Consider the following 22,350-nt stretch of genomic DNA (forward strand, 5'->3'; position numbering starts at 1 on the left):
TTTGAATAAAAATTAATATTATTGCCAGGTGTGTTGTGCATGCCTTTACTCCTAGAACCCAAGAGGTAGAGTCAGACCAATGGATCTCTGTGAGTTCGAGGCCCAGCCTGGTCTACAAAGCTAGTTCCAGCTAGAGTTATACAGTGAGACCCTGTCTTGAACAAAAATGAAAAGAAACAATATAAAAAACACCAAAAATATTGTTGGCTTAAATTGTTTAAAATAATTTGTAAGAACAAGATGAATTGTACATTTATTTGATCTTGGTCCAAGTATTTATGTTTTATTAAAGGCAAAGCTGTATGACCAGAGCCACCAAAAATTACAAGAGTGCCATCTACTGGTCAACATATTAGCTAACAGCATGGTGAAGCGGCACAGAGCACACTTCAGATCGTCTGTCTCTGGTGTAGATGATGTAAACTATGAGAGAAGGATGGAATAAAAAATGAGAAACATGGTTATAGAATTTTCTAAGAAACTGAAAAATATATTCTCAAAAGTTCATGCAAAGTATATTGTTAATTGTAGAAGAAAATGGTATAAATTTTTTTTCAGTCCCCATGCCTCTTTTCCAGAGTAGGAATGAAGCATGGATATCAATAACCATATATATATATATGATTCATTAGTGTGGCTTACAGGATATGGTTCAGCTAGTCCAACAACAGCTGTCTACCAACGGAAAGTCCAAAATTCTAGCAGTTGTTCAATCCATGAAGTTGCTCTACAGTATATGCTGGAATACCCAAAGAAGTAGGCTCCAATGCCAGTGAATGAGTGGACATGCCAGAGAGAACTGAGGCAAGAAGGCAGGGGTGGGGGGGTGGGGGGGTGGGGGGGGGGTGGGAGGGAGAGAATGTCCTTCTTCCATATCCTTATGTAGGCTGCCACCAGAGGTGTGGCCCAGATTAAAGGCAGCTCTTCCCACCTCAAATGATCCAGATTAAAGGTGTATTTTCCCCACTTCAAATAATTTAATTTAGAAAAAAATCCCTCCCAGGTGTACCCAGTTTGAACAGAAAACAACAATTACCTTAAGATTTTTTTCTCTGACTGTGTGGTATGTTTAGAATCATTCAATATTTCAACACATCTTGAAAGAGTTATTTTAATACGTTGAAATCTACTTCTTTGAAATGTGGTAGTCTAGTTGGGATATACCAAATGGTCTTACACACAACTTTGACTCGAGTGTCCTATTGGAAAAAAAATTAACAATAGCAACAGCAAGAACAATAGTTAAGTTGATGTTATTTTCAGATCTTGTTCCTTTATTCAGTTAAAAGACACTGCCATTAGTTCATTTCTCATACTGGAGTTTGAAACACACCAAAAAAATGTAAAGACTAAAAAACTTGACCTTGGAGTCATTTTATCACAACTATAAAGATATATATAACTGAATTCAAAGTCCTGAACCCACAAAATGCAGTGGTTCTCAAAATGTGGGTCACTACCCCTTTGGTGAGCCTCTAAGTCCAAAAATATTTATATTATGATTCATAAGAGCAGCAAAATCACAGTTATGAAGTAGCAACAAAATAATTTTATAGTTGAGGGCACCACAACGTGAGGAACTGTATTAAAGGGTCGCAGCTTTGGGAAGGTTGAGAATCACTGCACAAAAGTGAAGGAGGAAAAAAGATAATTGCCACTATTGTATTGTTTTGTTTTCCTTTCCCTGAAGCTGACCATGTATGATATTTTTAGCCTTTCCGACAATCAAATCAGTGCACATTTTTTGAAGGTTCATCCAAAGCATTGGGACAGTGGTGAAGGAAAACATTCAAGTTTCTGCCTTGTGGGATTTATGTATTTTCTGTGATGCCTTCACCGTGAGGACTTTACCCCATCCCTTGATCATTTCTGGCAGGCAGGAACAAAGGAGAATGTTCATAAACCTGGAAAAAGGGCCTCAGAGTATCCCGGAAGGAAGCCTTGGGGAAGGTGAAGATGTGGGAGCCAGAGGTCACATTGTAAAAGGATACAACCCCAGCCTCATAGTCTAGAAAAACTCCCACCAGCTGGGGCTTCTCAGTCAGATGAAGGGAAGTAGGGGTAGAAGTGAGAGCTCCAAGGCCATCCTTTTTACACATCCTGATGGTCCAGAATCCAAACTCAGGCTCCTTCTTCATGTCAAAGCCCCTCGGCACATCCTTTATACAGACTCCCACATCCCAAGTGGTTGCATTCTCAACAGACACTTCAAAGTAGTATCTTCCTGAAGTAAAGTCCTTACAGCCCAGGACACAGGGTAAAACATAAAATCTCTCAGTAGAAGCCTCAAGATTCTTGTGGCATTGTTTGTAAGTCACTTGTCTTCGATCTTTAGACAGAATTAGGTCAGGATGGGCTGTGCTTGGGTCCAGAGTCACACTGACTGTAAAACAACCACAACCAGTCTTTTGGGAGCTGGAAACAGGATAATTTAAAAACAAACAAACAAACAACAATACAAACCCTCTGTGTTCAAATCTGGGCATGATTTGACATTGAAACCCTAGCTATGTGAACTATGTGTGAAGTGCCTAGGAAGGGGAAATCATCGAGCCTAGTGCAGACACCAGTGAGTAGAGTTAAGTGAGTTCACGTTTGCCTGGGACATGGGACATGCCTAATCAGCAGTGGCAACAATGAGTCAACCCCCTCATCTGTATCACCAGCATCTTGAGTTACTCGGAGATGCCAAGGATCAGAACTCTTTGGAGTTACTCTGGTTCTGTTCTGCCCCAAACCCTCCTGAATTCAGAACTTTTAGGATTGGTGACTTTGACCATAGAGCATAAAGGAGCCCTTCCCAACTCTGTTCATATCCTATGCAAACACTATCTCAGAATAAAGGAAAGAAAACACAAATAAGCAGAAAGCACAAGCAAAATAATCACCAACTGGAAAGAGAAACAAACAACTTCCCCAAAGTTTTATTGACTAGAAGCTTTTGAATTTTGTAATCATGTAGATTGTGGCAGGCACTGGGTAACAGGACAGAGCAGGAAGCTTATTCATTGGGATCAGCAGCATTTCATTTTTGTATCTGACGTGTTCATTCATTATCTGAGAAGAGACCCTGTCTTAGTTAGGGTTTCTATTTCTGTGAAGAGACACCATGATGTCGGCAACTCCTATCAAGGAAAACATTTCATTGGGGTGGCTCGCATACGGTTTCAGAGGTTCAGTCCACTATCATCATGGCGGGAAACATGGCAGCATACGGGCAACTAGAAGTTGTCTGAGACACTGGGTGGTATCCTGAGCATAGGAAACCTCAAACCCACCTCCACAGTGACACACTTCCTCCCAAAGGCCATACCCACACCTCCTAATAGTGCCACTACCTTTGAGGGCCATTTTCTTTCAAACCACCACAGTCCCTAAAATTATTTCCAGCATTCTACATACTGCTCAACTACTGTGGAGTTTTGAGTGAGAATGGCCCCCATAGATTCATAGACTGGAATGCTTTCCAGTTGGTGGAAATCTTTGGTAGGGATTAGTCAGGGTGGCCTAGTTGGAGGAGCTGTGCCACTGGGGATGAGCTTTGAGGTTTCCAAAGATTCTAGCCATCCCCAGGCACCCTCTTTCTACTGACTACTTGAAGATCAAGAAGAAGTACACTCTCAGCTGCGCCTGCCACCATGCCTGTGCTCTGCCATTGTGGATTCTAACCCTGAGGAAGCATAAGCCCCAAGTTTAATGCCTTCTTTCATTTACAGTTTCCTTATTGTGATCAAATGCCTGACAAAAAGCAACGGGGTGGGGTGGGGTGGGGTGGAGTGGGGTGGGGTGGGGGTTGTCTTCTTCCACAGTTCAGAGGAATGCAGTCCATCACAGAAGGAAGGCGTGTCTGCAGGGATGGTTTGGTCCCTTGCACTGACCAGGAAACAGATACAGATGAAAGGAAGGCCTGTGCTAGGCTTGCTTTCTCCTTTTTGTCTTTTCTTTGTTCCCAAGACTCCAGCTCATGGCATGATGTTGCCCACATTCCGAGTGGGCTTTCCTTTCCTCATTTTATTTGATATGGAGAAGCTGAGAGACTGGGTGTTGCCTTCAGAGACACGGCTAATAATGGAAATGCAGGATCTAGACAAGTCCGTACAGAGAGCTGTACATACATAATGTGCAAAGCATGCTAAATACTAAAAAGCAAGAGTGTGACAGCTCCACAAAACTAAGTGAGCAACCAGATCTTCATATGTGAGTGAGTGCATCTCCTGGAGTGACTCTAGAAACCAGGAAATTAAAAATGGACCATTCCTGGCATGGGGGAGGTGGGTGGGAAGCAATGGAGAGGGGAATAGCAGTGTATAAGTGATGGGATTGGGGAAAAGGGAAAGGGGGTTCTTTGGAGAGGGAGAGGGAGATAAACACAGAAGAAGGAGGAAGGATGGTAAAATAAAAGTAAAGAGGTCTTACAAAAGTCAAAAGGAGTAGTACTATTATCTGTTTAATTAAAAAACCTTATAATACGAGTAAGTCTGTATATAAGTATACATACATAGTTTGAGTGAACTTTCCTCATCTGGGTTGACAATGTTTCCTTCAAAAGCCAAAGATGGTCTAGCAGAAACTCCAATACCAGACATGAGAAGCCCTCTTTGAGTTGTTGGTCAGAGTAGGCCAAGAGATTTCCAAAACATACAGCCTATTGCTATTGCCCTTTCTTGTCCCCCAGGGGCAAAAGATAAGTTCCTGCTGCTAAAGACACCACGCACTGCAGACACCGAGCTCGGGGGCCTCCTCCCTAAGGACTAGCGCTCATGGAACCAGAAGATGTCACACAAGCCTCCAAAGGAAGACAGCAACCAAGAGTCCTAATCAGATATGATGCCCATGAACCAAAACAATGACCAACATGACACAACCATGGGGTGCAGTAGTGGCACACATAACCTGGTGGTAACCAACAGCTCTCTAATTGGACTTAAGACCCCCTCAACAACAGGAAACCATGCCTGGTGCTGGAAACCTGGCCAACCCCTCAATGCTAGTGAAGTCATGGATCTTGGAGGAGAACCCACCCCCACATGGCCCTCACTAAACCAACACAATCCCTAACTACAATCTAAATATTTGTCCTTATACCCACAGATAAGTGTTAAAAAGTGGTAAGTGAGTATGTGTTGCAGCAGGAGGTGACATTGGCTCCTGCTTAAGATCCTCCAAGCTGTATTTTACACACCTACCTTGGTGGCATCTTAACAATGTCTTCACATCAAAGTAAAGCTCAGAAACATTACATGTAGTCTGAACCTTCGGGAGTTCGGCCTCCCATGGTTCTAGCTTCACAGTCTCAAACCTAGGAGAAGCAAAAGATGGGGCTTTCCTCGGTATTATGTTCCAGGCAGCTCTAAATGCCCTGACCCCCTTCTTTTGGGTGTTCATGCAAGACTTACCTGCTCAAAGTGTTTTTCACATCCTATGAAAAAACAAAAGCAAAAGATGATTGTGTTTACATCAGTATCTCATGGAGTTTTCCATGTGAAGTTGTTCTCTGAATAAACTCCTCTCACAGAAAGAATAAGATCATCTATCCACCCAAATGATGGATACAGAGGAGTGTTTTACATCCAGTGCTGTGGGATGTTTTTCTGTATGCTGTGAATATGTGTGGCTCCCACTGGATAATAAATAAAGCTGCTTTGGCCTATGCAAGAAAGCTTACAGCCAGGTGGGAAATCAAGCAGAGATACAGAGAGAAGAAGGGTGAAGTCAAGAGAGATGTCAGCCGGCCACCCAAGGAACAAGATGCCAGCAGAGTGGTAACAGCCACGTGGCAACATATAGATTAATAGAAATGGGTTAATTTAAGATGAAAAAGCTAGTTAGCAAGAAGCTGAAGCCATAGGCCATACAGTTTGTAATTATTGTAAGCCTCTGAGTGATTATTTTATAAGCAGGTGCAGGCCTCGGGACTGGGTGGGACACAGGAAAACTTCCATCTAAAATCCAGTCTCTAGCCAATAAAGTGGAAGCCTGCTTCTCCATTGTAGAAGCCTGTGTAAAGCCTATAATGTGGGCTGCTTAGAATGTGAACCAAGAGCTTTTCTCACCCTTCCTCTGACAAGACTACTTTCGGTGACTAATCTCCTTCACAGAGAATTCTTGTTGGCGATAACTTGTAACACGAGTCCCTAGTGGTAAATCTGCACACAACTCCTGAGACTGGGCCATTGAAGTGAAAAAGCAGGTACCACTGTGAAGTGGAGCATATATGCCACATTCACAACCTCCCACTGTAACCAGCAGCCCCAGCCGAGGAAGGAGAACTCAGAGCTCCAGCTATTTATCTTGATGGGAGGGATACATCAATCATGCAGCTATGAGTCAGTTCTGGATCAGGGACCCTATAGTAAGTCATGGAGTAGGTATTATTCTCTTATATGTCTACACTGTCACCATCTGTCACTTGAAGGAGTATTTTAAGAATGAGTTTGACAGATACCTCAGTGGCTAAGATAATGTGGCAGAAATTATCCCATTTTGTCATTCCACGTTCACCCTGAGGAAGTGAATTTTTCTAGTTAACCTAAGGAATCTGTAGACTAGTGGAAGTCCCCCTGAGGCTACTCAAACACGACCCTGAATTTCCCACTCCAATATTCTTGTCATTCTGAGTGAAGGCAAGCCTCTCCAATCTCCATGCTTCCTTACCAGTATCCTCCTGCCATGGGAATCACCTGCCTTCTTTCCTGCCTCCTAGCCCACAGCCTCACCTGTAGTATATCCTGGGCTGGGCCCTCACATTTTGCCTCCAGTTCCTGAACTTGGCTTTCAGTTTTCTCATACTTCTGCTGTAGATTGGCCTCAGCATCCTTCAGACTCCTCAGCACCTGCTCTCCTTCATTCTCCAATCTCCAAAGGTAAGACTTCTCTTCTTCATGTAGAAAACGCTGGAGATTCTCAAAGTTAGAGTGGATTCTTTGCCTCTGATCCTCTATGGCAGCCTAGAGTCAATGAAAACTGATCAAACATGGGGACACACCCATCTTTGAATTGACCAGGAAATGGATAAACAAGAAGCTTGACTACATCCTGCTAAGAGACATAAGCACAGAACTTGGGGACTAGTGCTTCCGTGATTCATTTATTCAGATCACCAGCAGTGGTCAGTTTCATAGACACAGATCACAGTGGCTACCAGGCACTGGGAGACGGGAAGAATGGCAGTTCCCATTTCAGTTTGAAGAGCAGAAAAACGTCCTGGAGGTGAATACGGTGATGGTCACACAACAACAGCCTCAAAAAGCACTCAGCGTCCTCAACTGTATAGTTAACAATGGCAAAGCTTATGCTACACACGTATCACCACCAACAAACGCCCGAAGGAAAGCAGGAGCAGCTACAGTCATGTAAGCTCCCAGTGAGCCGCTCAAGCAGAAAGAACGCTTCCAGTTCTTACCTGGCACTCAGAGGTTAGTGGAAATAGTGTCTCTAATTCCTTAATTAATCTAATTAGTGAGTGATTTTTCTTCTGGTTCAACTAAAATATGGGAGAAAGGTGGGGTAGGAACCCTGGAAACCTGAATCACAGAAGCAGGGCCTTGTTCAAACACGTTATCTGTTGTAAGGGGAAACACAGGTTTGTATTTGATGAGTAAGAAGGCATCTCTGATGGTGGAATTCCTTGCAAGCTGTGAAGAATATCACTATATTGTAATTGTAAGACAACTACAGTGGTACAGGAGAGATCTTGACTCCTGGGAAAGGAGGTATTGGTGTGGCCGGCTTTGGCTAGGGCTGAGGACCGTTACCCAGCAGCCCAGGGTCACTGTTCACTCCGGAAGACCCAAATGCTTATGTGGTGGGGCTTGACTTTCACTTTGGAGTCAGAGACTTGAAATGTCTGAAGTTGCTTCACTATCATGTTGTGACGAATGGTTATTGACTTAAGAAGAATGGGCATTGTGTGGGAGACAGGTACAGCTTTAGCCTTGTGGGAGGAGACAGGTACACTTTAGCCTTGATATTCATGAGGTTTTCCATGTACATTAGATACAATCAGTTTCCTTCATTTCCCACAATCCAGGAAGAAGTGAAGTAAAGGAAAACATGTTCTGGAAATTCAAGTTAAACATCCAGATGTAAAGGAAGCTGAGAGAAGAAACGGCACTAGCTGTGGAAACTGACTGTGGAGTAAGTGTTAGGTCTCAAACCCAGGACAAATGGCTAACTGAGGTGCCTATTTCACGTATTAAAGTGGAGCACCAGGTTCTTCTAGCATCCCTCAGTCCCCATCTGTTACAGGGTTCTTTTGGCTGGCATACCCTGCCATTACCTTAAACTTCTGCAGCGCAGGGGCTGGCCTCTTTCCTATACAGTCCAGCCATTTTGCTTACCCGGCTCTTTTTGTCTACCCTTTACTCTCTTGGCTCTCTTGCCTTCCACTCCCCAATCCCTTCATATGGCCTGCCTCAGACTCTCCCACATGTCTCTTGCTATACTCTCCCTCATATCCACACTAAACCTTCTCCTGTACCATATCTAGGAGCAGATATGCCCTTCCTTTTTTATTCGTTTTTTCTTTAAGTAATCGATAATAAATATACTTGCAGAAAGAATGTACTTCAGACACGTAGGCAGCCTCTACAGTCAGCCATGGAAATGTCTGAAGCCCTTGGTGTGCTGTGGTATGCAGCCGTGGTATGCAGCTGTGGTATGCAGGTTTTACAGCAAGATCCCTGTGTCTTAGAAATCACATAGGTTCCTTTTTCTGTCCTCATGATATTCAGGCTGGGGTGACCCTCTTGCTGAATTCTCTCAAAGATTAGTTTCTGACCTGGTGAGGTCAAGAGCTGGACTCTGACAATCACAGCAAGGTCAGAAAGTTGATGCCTGAGTGTTAGAACACTGTCCATGGAAGAAGCTGTGTGAGAATTCTGAGTGCTTGTGAGATAACAGGACATGAGTCTTGTGACTTCAGCCTTCCAAAGCACCTGACTGTTCCTGGAATGTGTTTTCGTGCCCCTCCCGGGTACAGTAAATAGGAGTGGGTTTATTTCAGATTACCCACTATCTTATTGTTATTCAGATAGTGTTTCCAGGCATGCCTTGTCCTTGTGATTGTATATATCCATGCGAACTTTGCTCATATGACCTTGCTTAACCCTCAGAATATAAATTGTCTGATGCTTTAAATAAAACTGGCTACTGCATGCGTCTTTAGTCCACCTCACTCTTCAGCTCCTTTCTTCCAGAGTCTACCTCCTCTACAGCAGGGACCCCAGATTCATGGATTGAAAACGCAAAACAAAGTGTGCCACAGAGTAAATCCGTAGTTTTGAGTATTAAAGACGAAAGTCTTTCGGCTAGGAAGACGGCTCAGCAGTTGAGAAGGAGGGAGTAGTGCTCGTACAGAGGACCTGAGTTTGGTTCCCAGGACGGACCCAGGTGGTTCACAGCCACCTGTCACATGAGCTCCAGGAGGTCTAACGCCCTCTTCTGGCCCCCTTTCGGCACCTGAACTCAAGTGCACAACCCCCCCCCCCCCCATATTTAGTTTTTTTTTAAATAAAATATTTTCTTCTAAAGAATTAAAATCTGGGCCAGGGAGTAAAGATGGAGGTTGAGGACATCCTACTAAGTAAAATATGCATGAGACAAGGGGTAGATGTTGGTACCTTACACCTGTGTACGGTGGCAACAGGTTCAGTTTATAGAGAGGAGGCTACGTGCAAGGAAGCCGAGAAGCCAGTTTAGCTTCTGGCTGGATTATCAGAAATCCCAGCCAGTTATCGTTGGAAGATGGGGGGACTTGGTGATAAAATCTCACGGACGTAAACAACTAGGACATAAAAACAGCACTGTGTTCTTTGGGCTTCCTCTATATTGGTGATAACCAGCCACCCTGTATGTCTCCCAATCTTCCTCTATGTTGGTGATAACCAGCCACCCTGTATATCTCCCAATCTTCCTCTATGTTGGTGGTAACCAGCCACCCCATGTGTCTCCCAATCTTCCTCTATGTTGGTGGTAACCAGCCACCCCATGTGTCTCCCAATCTTCCTCTATGTTGGTGGTAACCAGCCACCCTGTATGTCTCCCAATCTTCCTCTATGTTGGTGGTAACCAGCCACCCCATGTGTCTCCCAATCTTCCTCTATGTTGGTGGTAACCAGCCACCCCATGTGTCTCCCAATCTTCCTCTATGTTGGTGGTAACCAGCCACCCCATGTGTCTCCCAATCTTCCTCTATGTTGGTGGTAACCAGCCACCCCGTGTGTCTCCCAATCTTCCTCTATGTTGGTGGTAACCAGCAACCCCATGTGTCTCCCAATCTTCCTCTATGTTGGTGGTAACCAGCAACCCCATGTGTCTCCCAATCTTCCTCTATGTTGGTGGTAACCAGCCACCCTGTATGTCTCCCAATCTTCCTCTATATTGGTGATAACCAGCCACCCCATGTGTCTCCCAATCTTCCTCTATGCCTAGACTCACAGCAGAAAGTCGCTGGACACCAATGAGCTCAGGCTCTTACCTTCCAGGCTTTTATTTGTTTTGTCATGAGACGTAGCTGAGCTCTGTGGTTTTCTTGGAGTTCACTCAATTTTTTCACAGTTTCCTGGAACTTCTCCTGAAGGAAAGATTTGAGTGAGTAAAATCAAACCATTTTGAAACAGGGTCTGATGTGGCCCAAGTGATCTGGATCTCACTGAGTAGCCAAAGATGGCTTTGAACTTCCTGCCTTCACTGACTGAGTGCCATGAGACATATGTGCACCAGCAAGTCCTGCTTTATGCAGTATTAGGGAACACTAAACTTGGGGCTTCATGCGTGTTAAGCAAGCACACTACCAACTGAGCTACACCACTCATCCTCAATTTGATTCTCCACTGGGCCCTTAATATGAATCTCAGTACCCTAGAATATGATAAAATCACAAGAAATAGCTGTTGAGCTTTAAGTCCCTCAGAGTGCATGCTGAGGATTGTGTATATGGTAACTTACTGATTGCCTTAACAATCCTCACAGTTGGTAGAATGCTTAACATTGTTGCTGTACCCTGGAAAATGAGGCAAGAGAACAAGTAACTCATCTCAGGGGCCATACCTGGGATCCTCAGGAGTACAACTAGGACTCGCCTCATTGGCTGAACCACCTCCACCACCACAGACTCACTTAGGGAACGTTGTCATAGACTACCATAACCATTTGTGGGGGAGTTTATAAAATAATGTGCTGAACCAAACTTAGCCGGTACTGAGATGTTTGACACATCTGGAACTCTATGTCATGGGTGAGTTAGAAAGGAAAGGTCTTGACACTAATTGAATTTAGTAGAGTTTGGAGAGAAGAGGGGTCTGGAGGATGGCATCAAGAAACTAACTTAGCCGGGCGGTGGTGGCGCACGCCTTTAATCCCAGCACTGGGGGGGGGGGGGTTTGCAGAGGCAGGCGGATCTCTGTGAGTTCGAGGCCAGCCTGGTCTCCAAAGCGAGTTCCAGGAAAGGCGCAAAGCTACACAGAGAAACCCTGTCTCGAAAAGCCAAAAAAAAAAAAAAAAAAAAAAAAAAAAAAAAAAAAAAAAAAAGAAAGAAAAAGAAAAGAAACAACTTAAAGGAAGTAGTGTCCTTGTCCCCCAACCCCTGAGTTAATTTCCAATGTGGTTTCTCATATTTTCACTGGGAGCAATTTGAGGCTACCAGAAATTGCCCATTGGGGTCAAAGATAAAATAGCTGGTTCCAGTCCACTGTAAACTCCACAGATGGGTATGCACTCATTTCCAAGGAATCTCACAAAAAGTCTCTGACTCTGTTATATGCCGCTCACTGTTCTGAACTTTACATAGTGTAATATCCGTAAACAAACACAACTCCCAGCATATGTGCTGAGGACCCTGAGGCTATCATCTCTGTTTACAGACAGGGATAACAAGATGGGAAAACTTCAGGCAAATTAGCACAGTTACCCATCTGCTCAGTGCCAGCACTAACACTCCGCCCTGGCGGTCTGCCTCTGTGGCTGGTCACTGTCACCCTGCCTTGCTCCTTTTCTTACTGCTCAGTGGAAAAATCATCCAAATAGCAATTTCTGCATTGCGGCTGTTCGAGGGAGGCTGAGGCAGAGCCCAGTGTGGGGTCACCTTGCCCAGCTTTAATACATGGGAGATGCTTAGTCTTACTGCAACTTGATATGCCATGCTTTGTTGATACTCATGGGGGACCTGCCCTTTCCTGAACAGAAATGTAGGAGGAGTGGATTGGGGGGTGGGAACAAAGGGTGGTGGTGGGGAGGGACTGTGGGGAGAGGAGGGAGGGGAAACTGTGACAGGGCTGTAAAGTTAATTAATTAAAAAAAGGAGTCCAGTGTGCTGAGTGGCAGTTGGCACTGATTCATCTTTAGGAGGCCTTTATATGAGACTATGTCTGCCTCACAGAAGACAACACCAGGAGGCCACACTTAGTATGCCTTCCTGGAAGTCACAAGAGCAGACAAGCATCAAGACAGCAGCCAGGCGTGATGTGTACGCCTTGGATCACACCACTGGGAGGCAGAAGCAGGCAGAGTTCAAAGCTAGCCTGGGCTATATAGTGAGTTCTAGGACAGCCAAGGGTTATGTAGAGAGACCCTGTCTCAGAAAAACAAAGCAACAACAAAATCAAAAGCCAGCAGGACTGAGCCTGTCCCTCCGTGTGTCAGAGCGGAAGGTCCTGTGCTCTCCAGGGAGGACCTAAGAGCCACGGCACTCCTCCCGCCACGCAATTCAGCACGAGCATTTATTTTCAGATCTTTGATTCTTCAGGAGTCTTTGTGAGCCTGCCCTCTCACACTCTTTCTTCTGAAGATAATTTGAAATTTCCCCTTGATGTTTTTATTTTACAGCACCAAATCTCAGTGCCTCTGGCCCTTCGCTTCCCAAATGAACATTCCTCCATAGTAAGTACCACTTGACCTAGGGTTTAGAACTAGCAGTGGTGGGAGGGTCTGGGCTCTGGCTTCTTTCCTGTGTCAACACCTCCCTTTCCTTCACAGGGCTGCTTGGCTTGACCATGATGATCAGGAAGTTCCTATGGTGTGACTTCGCATGTGTAGAGTCTCTCCTACTATCTTGGTAGGTGATGATTGTAGGGTAAAAGGGTAAGCCAATGAAACCCACCCTGACCTTGGAACCAGAGCCAAATCTACCCCTGACCAACTGAGCATAAAACCAACCAATCCCTGAGCAGGAAAAGCAACCAATCCCTAGGCACAAAACGAACCAACCCCTGAGCACAAAATCCAGCCAATCTGAGCTTGTTCAAGCTCAAGGGGATCAAAATCTGACCAATTCTCACCCTGAAAATCTTCTGCCTGGAAACGATCCGCCCCTAAGAAGTCCTTTCTAAGCCCGGTGCCTGTTCAGCTGGCAGCCTCCCTTCTCTACCTCACAGAGGCGGCTACTCTGCTGGATTCCTCCGTCCCAATACATCTCTAGAAAGAGCTTTGGATGAAGACCTTTTTCTGGCGGAGCAGAGCAGAATCTCTGCTGGGAAACTCAGAATGGAGCAGAGAAGCAATGGACACCTCCCTCTGCTGGGAAACTCCCTTAGAGGAGCAGAGCGGAGCAGAGCCGAGCTGAGCTCAGCTGTCTGATCCAGCTGTACCAGCTCTCTCAGAATGGAGCAGGATGGCCACATCCTGTGGGGTGACCATCCCCCACTGGAACCCAGCTTCAGGTATAGCCTGACTTCCCAACAGTCAGGATACCTTCCTCCTCACAGCTGTAGGTATCCAGGATACCTCCCCTTAACAGCTGTGTGTATAGTATAGCCTGATAGGTGTGAAGGAGAGATGTAGTTGTATGCATACACAGGCATGGGAGTACTCATGCTTGTGTGTACACAAAGAGGCCAGAAGACAGTGGTTGGCCTCTTCTGTCTCTCAGCATTATCTAGATAAAGTATATCCTTGCTAAGCTTCTGTGTGGGTGCTGGGGTCTGAACTTGTTACACAGCAATTCTTACAAGAGAATGGACACTTTTAGAAACCCCCAACCATTATACTCACCTTGTAGCCCCGGCACACATCTCCCACAAGAGCCACGGAATGACCTTTGTGCCTATCCTCCCAATTACAGCGCCAGCAGAGGAGCTGACCCTCATCTTCACAAAAGAGATCAAGTTTCTCTAAATGTTCCTTACATAGCATCTTATTACCCTCCTCTTCCATCTCCTTGATGACATCAATTATGTTTTCCAGATCCTTGTTGGGTCGGAGGTTCTCTAAACTAAATGGACTCCCACACAAAGGACAGCCTGGTCCTGTCTCTGAGTTGACTTTGTTACAGTCCCTCTGTATGCAGGATTTGCAATAGCTGTGTCCACAGTTGATGCTCACTGGGTGAGACATCAGTTCCTTGCAGATGGAGCAAGAAGAGATCTGTATCATCTTTATTGTGCTAATGCTTGTGCCCATGGCTTTTCCTGAGTAGTTTCCAAACGAAGCAAACAGAAGTGGAGAAATATTTTCCACAGTGGTAGATGTACGCCTCACCTAAATATAAGTGCAATCACTGGCTGCTGCTGGTTTTAGAAGTTTGGAGTCTCTAGAAAAGAAAAGCAGATTGGAATTGAGAAGATGCATAAACAGTTTCATGGTATTTACATAATAGCCACTATCCCATTTGGCCATTTACATTCAACCTGATAAAAGTTTAATCATTTTTAAGTTCAGTTTCTCAGTCTTATTGGGCACATTCCATTTTCAATTGTCACCTGAAGCTGGTGACTCCATGATAGCCCAGATATAGAACAGTTCATTGCTGTCCAGTGTTCTCTTGTGCCATGTGCTGGGAAAGGTAGAGAAGACTAATTCCTCTCGGAAGTTGAACACAGAGAATGTGAAAACTTTTCCCATTCTATGGGCTCATGAATAGTGCTGTTGCTGTCATTATTTATAGCTGTTGAGACATTTAGAGCTCTACCCAACCAGATCTTGCACATCCTTATCCTGGGTCTAGCTGGGTTAGTCTGTCTGATTCTCTCCTCCATGAACCTTCACTGGCCTCCCAGATCTAGCCTCAGGTCCCATACCCAGTGCCCTTGCCTAGTGTGGCCACCCGTACCTGTGTCACAGTCAAGCTCTAAGCTTCCTCCTGGAAAGGCCCTGTCTGCACCTGACCCATAGGCCCCTCCCACACCACATTCAGCTTCTCCACTCAGACAAGATCCTGACCCATAGGCCCCTCCCACACCACATTCAGCTTCTCCACTCAGACAAGATCCTGCACATTCTTTTCCATGGGCTAGCCTGGTAGGTTTGCCTGAGCTATCCCTTCACACACACTCCTTAACACCCAAACTCCAGGCTTGGACTAGTATACACATCCTGCATACCAGTCCAGCTCCATGTGTCCATTTGACTTCATTTCACCAACCTCTAGGCCTAACCCAACCCACACATTCTTTCATCTGCTCCAACCTCCTCTGTCTATATCAGACATAGAACAAAAGAGGTCCACATACCCAAATTCCATTGTAAAAATACAAATAATATGGAAGATCGAGGCTGTATCTCCTCACCCCCCCAAAAAATTCCCTATTCCTAGAGAAATGTTTGCCAATGAAATTTTCCTAACTGAAAATTTTCCTAACCTCAGGATACAGAATTTAAAATAACAATCATAAACCTTATCAATGAATTCAAGGAGTTTAAAGAAAATTCAAGGAGTGTGAAGAAACAGCTCAATGAACTTAAAGAGAAAGACTTAGAATAAAAGCCCGAGTGACGCTCAAGAAAACACAACCCTAAGGCTGACGGAAATGACGAAGACAATCCAGGGTTTCAAAACAGAATTCAGTAAAGAGACAGGAACGTTTAAGAAGACTCGAGGTGAAGTGAAAATGGAACTGAAACCCCCAATAACCACACCACAAAACCCAAACAAAAGCCTTACAAGCAGGATGAGTTAACTAGAAGACAGCAGAGCAGGACTCAAAGACAAAGCAGAGAATCTGGACAACATGAACAAAGAATTAAAAAAACCTGAAACTCAGCAAAGGAACATACAGGAAATGTGGGACACCAAGAAAAACCCAAACCTTCCAATTATAGGAATAAATGAGGGAGAAGTGTTGGACCCTGGCCCCCGCTCCTTGGGCAGCTGCTGACTTGCTTGCTGACCTTGACCCCCGCTCCTTGGGCAGCTGCTGACTTGCTTGCTGACCCTGGCTCCCGCTCCTTGGGCAGCTGCTGACCTGCTTGCTGACCCTGGCTCCCGCTCCTTGGGTAGCTGCTGACTTGCTTGCTGACCTTGACCCCCGCTCCTTGGGCAGCTGCTGACTTGCTTGCTGACCCTGGCTCCCGCTCCTTGGGCGGCTGCTGACCTGCTTGCTGACCCTGGCTCCCGCTCCTTGGGCAGCTGCTGACCTGCTTGCTGACCCTGGCCCCCGCTCCTTGGGCAGCTGCTGACCTGCTTGCTGACCCTGGCTCCCGCTCCTTGGGCAGCTGCTGACCTGCTTGCTGACCCTGGCTCCCGCTCCTTGGGTAGCTGCTGACCTGCTTGCTGACCTTGACCAGATGTCCTCCCTAGGCTGATTTCCTGCCGGCTTCCTTCCTGGAAAACAGCTAACTGCAGGTTCCTTGTTCCGCGTACCCATCTCAGTTGAGTAAACAAGTTAGGGTGTGGGATAGGGAACCTTTGCCCTCATGGGTTTTTCCACTGTATTTAAGGCCTCTCCCTTCCTTCAACAAACGGCATTCTCTTGAGACGAGTGACCCGCTGTCTTGTCTTTATTTAATCCTCAGGCCCTCGCTAGGACATAGTGAACGGGTTGTAGCGCGGGCGCTACAGAGAAGAATCCCAGGCCAGTGGCATAAATCCTATATATCTTCAACAAGATCATAGAAGAAAACTTCCCCAAACTAAGGAAAGACATATTCATATAGATGCATGAAGTACACAGAATACCAAAGAGATAAGACCAGAAAAGAAAATCCCCACAGTGTGCTATAGTTAAAACAAAGAAACTATATTGAAAGCTGCAAGAGAAAAAAAAGACACAAGTCACATATAAAGGAAAAACAACAAAGATAACAGCTGATTTCTCAGTGCAAACTTTGAAAGCTAGAAGAACCTGGAGCAGTGCATTCCAAGTCCTTAGAGGAAGGCCACAATGGCCAACCTAGACAAATATATCCAGCATAACTACGTGCCATAGTCGAAGGAGAAAGATATAAACAACCTAAAATATTTATATCCAACAAACCAAACCTAAAGAAAATATAGGAGAGGCATGAGCACAGTCCAGAGACTGTACAAAGAAATACAAAGCCGTAATTACTAAAACACAAAGTATCACTAAGAACACAGGACTAAAATCAGCACAATGACTGCAATCAATAAACACACTTCAGTAGTAACTTTAAATATTAACGGCCTCAATTCTCTAATCAAAAGATACAAGCTGGCCAATAGATCAAGAAACAAATTCCACTTGTCTTTTATCTACAAGAAAAGATAGCTTTAAAGATAGGCACTGCCTTAGAGTATTCCAAATGGGACCAGGAAGCAAGCAGGTGTCACTGTCTTAGTATCTAACAAAACAGACATCAGACTTATAACTATGGGCAACACTCTGATGGTCAATGGAAGATTCCAGTCAGACTATCACATTTGAATCTTCCTAAACCCCTACCCCTAAAGATCACAAGACATCTCGATAGTGAAATCTCAGTGGAGTCACAAACAGGAGGATGGTAAATATAACTGAGGTAACCAGAACTGATTTATTGGTGGGACTCTTTGTCTGTTTCAGACATGGCTTACCTACATAGCCCTGACTGGCAAAAAACCAAACCAAAACCAAAACAAAACTCCATGTCTATCAGTCTGATTTGGGACGTGGTTAATCTGTCTTTGCCTCCAAGTGCTGGCATTACAGGCATGTACCACCATGCTGACCAAAGATTGGTTTATTCTTGTGCCGAGAAAACTGGGAAAGGGGCTGAGGAGGGGAAAGTGGGGCAGGGAGCAGCATTCCTTAAGAACTTGGGCATTTATGTATCTTCTCTGGACTAGAACCTGTTCCCAGAAGTTTAGGTGACGAGAACTGAGGGAATGCCATGTCAGAGCCCAGGATATAAAGTGGGAAGGAGGCCAGAGCTCAGGGAGAACCAGAGATCTGATGTGCCCCATGAGGACATGATGACCAGAGGGAGTGGAAGTGTCTGACAGCAACACTTTCTGTTTCCTGTCCTGTGGCAGCTGCTTCTGAGACCCATCCCAGTTCTACACACACACATACACACACACACACACACACACACACACACACACACACACACACACACACACACACAGAGAGAGAGAGAGAGAGAGAGAGAGAGAGAGAGAGAGAGAGAGAGAGAGAGAGAGAGAGAGAGAACTAAAACAGGAATCAGGAATTAAGTTGAACTGAAAAACCGGCTGCATTCCTCTTAAAACCAAGCCACAGAGCCACAAAGGGTTTCTTCAGAAGCCTTCTGGTCACAGGTAGGATACTGACCCCATTGGGTACAGTTGGGCCTGCTCTGCAAAGAGGCACCACATTCATGACAGATGGACTTCCCCACCACTTCAAAGGCCCCAGCAACCTGGCCCAAGCTTCACTCACCTGTGTTCTCGGTTTTCTGAGATTGTGTCATTTAAGAAGCAAAAGCAGATGTGAGAGCTGCCTATGCTCTGAGCCTTTTCAGAGCTGTGGGGCGAGGCCTCTGTTATCTGGAGATGACACTCTCCCCTCAGCTCCGCCCTGCACGCACATTAGTCACCTGTAATCACCTTCCCGCCAGAGTACCCAGGCTGGCATCTCAGGAAGACAGCCAGGGGTCCAGGACTGCTCTGCTGGACAGTTGCCACTTCCAGAAACTCTAGGAATCACTGCCGAGTCACTTCACAGTCCAGAGCTCTGTGGGAGGCCAATCGCCCGGCAATGGAGGCGCTCCTCTCCTTTGACCCCTCTTATCCTTAAAGGACAGAGGGGACAAAAGGAACATGATGTAAAGTATTTAGTGCAAGGAACAAATCAGTGACAAAGTTCAAAACTCTTGTGATCCAGCAGGAAGAGAGCAGAAGGTCAGCGCATGCTCTGATGTGAGATCTACCTGCTTTTACTTCCAACCTTGGACTCCAAAGGCTTCTAAAGCTGCTATTCCACTGGCATTTTGGTTCATAACTGCTTCTTGGTTCATAACTGCTCCGGTGGCAGTGGTACAAAGCGGGGGTTGTCACAGCGCTTCCCTGACATCACAAAATTCCCCCAAGCCAGCCAGCTCTGTCTCTGCCCTGCTGGGATGTCACCTTTCCTCCTCACCACTCTGCAGGATACAGAGACATTTCCATGAGCAGACTCAGCACTGCAGAACAGGGAACAACAGAGAGCACTGTGGAGGCAGCCGGGACGCTCATCATTGATACCTACATGCCTGTGTGCCCGGTGCTTTATGGACAAAAGGCGGGAGGTGACAGGGTGCCACACATTGAGTGAGTCAGCCTCAGCCTCTCGATTCCAAAAATCCAAGCAAGGGTGACTTCACGAAGACAGAATTATTATAGAAAGGAGGGAAATGGATCATCATGTTCAGACAAGGCCTGACCACATTTGTAATTGCAGGTTAATGGGGTAAGTGCACAAATACCCTTTCTGCTTGCTTACGTAATAACATGCACAATGGTTCAAGGGAGCTGGTAAAGGGGATAAGGGCACAGGAGGAAGTATGAGTTAAACTTGGATTCTGGAGTCCGTTGGGGAATAATTATGATAGTTATTCATGTCCAGTGCTGGATCCTCAGACTGCAAAGAGTGCATGGAGTTCATTCCAGCCACTAGCCAACACAGGCTAGACGCAAACATTAGACAGGTTCCTGCCTTCCCACCGCAAACAGGAGACTCTTCAGCACTGGGAGGTCCTGGAGCCGCATCAGTGCCACACACCATGTGATGGGATGGAATGAACCCATGCTTCTGCACTTACTCCAGGAGATGCACTCCCATATGAAGATCTGGTTGCTCACTTAGTTTTGTGGAGTTGTCATCTCTTGTTTTTTAATATTTAACATGCTTTGCATACTAAGCGCATAGCTCTCTGCACAGTCCCTTCTAGGTTCTGCTTTTTCATTATTAGCCATCTCTCTGTAGGCAACACCAGTCTCTCAGTGTCTCCATATGAAAAACAAAAAGATAAGTATAAGGAAAGTCCCCCCTCCATTGAATTGTCATGGAAATTAACTACGTCAACAGTGTGGACCCATTGCATAGTAACTCATGCATGCTCAGGGAACAGTGTGGTCTTAGAGATGCTTACAGAATATGATAGTTAATTTTGTCAACTTGATTAGATTAATAAATTCCTGTGGCGTTAATGAAGCACACCTTTGCTCATGTTGTAAAGATGTTTCTAGAAAGGTTTGGCTGAGGAAGGAGGGTCCACCCTGAATGTGGGCAGCATCGTGCCATGGGCTGGAGTCTTGGGAACAAGGAAAAGACAAAGAGGAGAAGCCAAGCCTAGCACAGGCCTTCCTTTATCTGTATCTGTTTCCTGGTCCATGCAGGGACCAGATCACCCCTGCAGACACGCCTTCCCTCTGTGATGAACTGCATTCTTCGGAAATGTGGACGAGGACATAAACCCCCACCCCAAGCTGCTTTTTGTCTCAGTAAGAAAATAGTAACTGACACCCAGTGTTTCTTGTGAATTGTTCTGACTCTTGGAGCAATGTTAGCAAGGCAGATGTCTTAGCTACTTTATCTATTGCCTTAATAAGACACCATGGCCGGGGCAAACAAATAAAAGAAGGCAATTAATTTGGGGCTTAGGCTTCCACAGGGTTAGAGCCAGCGATGGCAGAGCACAGGCATGGTGGCAGGCGCAGCTGAGAATGTACTTCTTGAGCTGCAAGCAGGCGGTAGAGAGGGATACTGGGAATTGCTAGTCTTTTGAAACTTCAAAACTGTCACCAGTGTCAGGGCTCCACCAATAAGGCCACCCGGCCTAATCTTCCCAAAGATTTCTACCAACTGAGGACCAAACATTCCAATATATGAGTCTATGGGGACCATTCTCATTAAAAACACTACTGTAGTTGAGCAGTATGTAGTATGATGGAAATCATTTTAGGGTCTCTTCTCAGACAATGAATGAACATGTTAGATAAAAAAATGAAATGCTACTAATCCCAATGAATAAGCTTCCTGCTCTGTTCTGTTACACAGTGCTTGCTACGTCCTATAGCTTCTTGTCCATGATTACAAAATTCAAAAACTTCTAGTCAATAAAAGTTTGGGGAAGTTCTTTGTTTCTATTTTTGGTTGGTGATTTGTGTATTTGTGTGTGTGTGTGTGTGTGTATGAAATTTCTGTTTATTTGTGTTTTGGTGTTGTTTTTGTTTTTTGAGATAGTGTTTGTATAAGATATGAACAGAGTTGGGAAGGGCTCCTTTATGCTCCATGATCAGTGTCACCAATCCTAAAAGTTCTAAATTCAGGAGGGTTTGGGGCAGAGCAGAACCAGAGTAACTCCAAAGAGTTCTGATCCTTGGCATCTCCAAGTAACTCAAGATGCTGGTGATACAGATGAGGGGGTTGACTCATTGTTGCCACTGCTGATTAGGCATGTCCCATGTCCCAGGCAAACATGAACTCACTTAACTCTACTCACTGGTGTCTGCACTAGGCTCGATGATTCCCCTTCCTAGGCACTTCACACATAGTTCGCATAGCTAAGGTTTCAATGTCAAATCATGCCCAGATTTGAACACAGAGGGTTTGTATTGTTGTTTGTTTGTTTGTTTGTTTTTAAATTATCCTGTTTCCAGCTCCCAAAAGACTGGTTGTGGTTGTTTTACAGTCAGTGTGACTCTGGACCCAAGCACAGCCCATCCTGACCTAATTCTGTCTAAAGATCGAAGACAAGTGACTTACAAACAAAGCCACAAGAATCTTGAGGCTTCTACTGAGAGATTTTATGTTTTACCCTGTGTCCTGGGCTGTAAGGACTTTACTTCAGGAAGATACTACTTCGAAGTGTCTGTTGAGAATGCAACCACTTGGGATGTGGGAGTCTGTATAAAGGATGTGCCGAGGGGCTTTGACATGAAGAAGGAGCCTGAGTTTGGATTCTGGACCATCAGGATGTGTAAAAAGGATGGCCTTGGAGCTCTCACTTCTACCCCTACTTCCCTTCATCTGACTGAGAAGCCCCAGCTGGTGGGAGTTTTTCTAGACTGTGAAGCTGGAGTTGTATCCTTCTGCAATGTGACCTCTGGCTCCCACATCTTCACCTTCCCCAAGGCTTCCTTCCGGGATACTCTGATGTTGTGGGATATTTGTACACTGTGTAAAAATGTATTCTGTGATTGGTGTAAGAGCTGAGTGGCCAATAGCTAGGCAGGAA

At 45.3% G+C, this 22,350-nt stretch overlaps 1 protein-coding gene across 1 annotated transcript; it reads right to left on the minus strand.

The window, feature by feature from the left end:
• Positions 1–1,274: 1,274 nt before the first annotated feature.
• On the minus strand, positions 1,275–20,997 carry Trim38 (tripartite motif containing 38). The gene is made up of 7 exons (XM_052729371.1): positions 18,573–20,997; positions 13,987–14,524; positions 10,478–10,573; positions 6,717–6,947; positions 5,397–5,419; positions 5,187–5,299; positions 1,275–2,383 (listed from the first exon to the last, which is right to left on the minus strand). Exons 2-7 carry the CDS (start codon positions 14,392–14,394, stop codon positions 1,848–1,850), a joined length of 1,407 nt encoding a protein of 468 aa, XP_052585331.1. The 5' UTR covers positions 14,395–14,524; positions 18,573–20,997; the 3' UTR covers positions 1,275–1,847.
• Between the last annotated feature and the right edge of the window lie 1,353 nt (positions 20,998–22,350).

The sequence above is a fragment of the Peromyscus californicus genome, unplaced genomic scaffold, assembly GCF_007827085.1.
Source record: "Peromyscus californicus insignis strain IS unplaced genomic scaffold, ASM782708v3 Scaffold_8__1_contigs__length_139910024, whole genome shotgun sequence".
NCBI classification, from domain to species: Eukaryota; Metazoa; Chordata; class Mammalia; order Rodentia; family Cricetidae; genus Peromyscus; species Peromyscus californicus.

What these genes read in the sequence shown, in the direction of transcription:
- Trim38 (XM_052729371.1), bottom strand. Translation starts at nt 14,394, where the DNA reads ATGGGCACAAGCATTAGCACAATAAAGATGATACAGATCTCTTCTTGC. An exon ending in CAGCCCAGGATATACTACAG is followed by an intron (nt 5,420 to 6,716) that starts GTGAGGCTGTGG and finishes GTTTTTTCATAG; the next exon opens with GATGTGAAAAACACTTTGAG. An exon ending in ATTGTTAAGATGCCACCAAG is followed by an intron (nt 2,384 to 5,186) that starts GTAGGTGTGTAA and finishes GTTGTTTTACAG; the next exon opens with TCAGTGTGACTCTGGACCCA.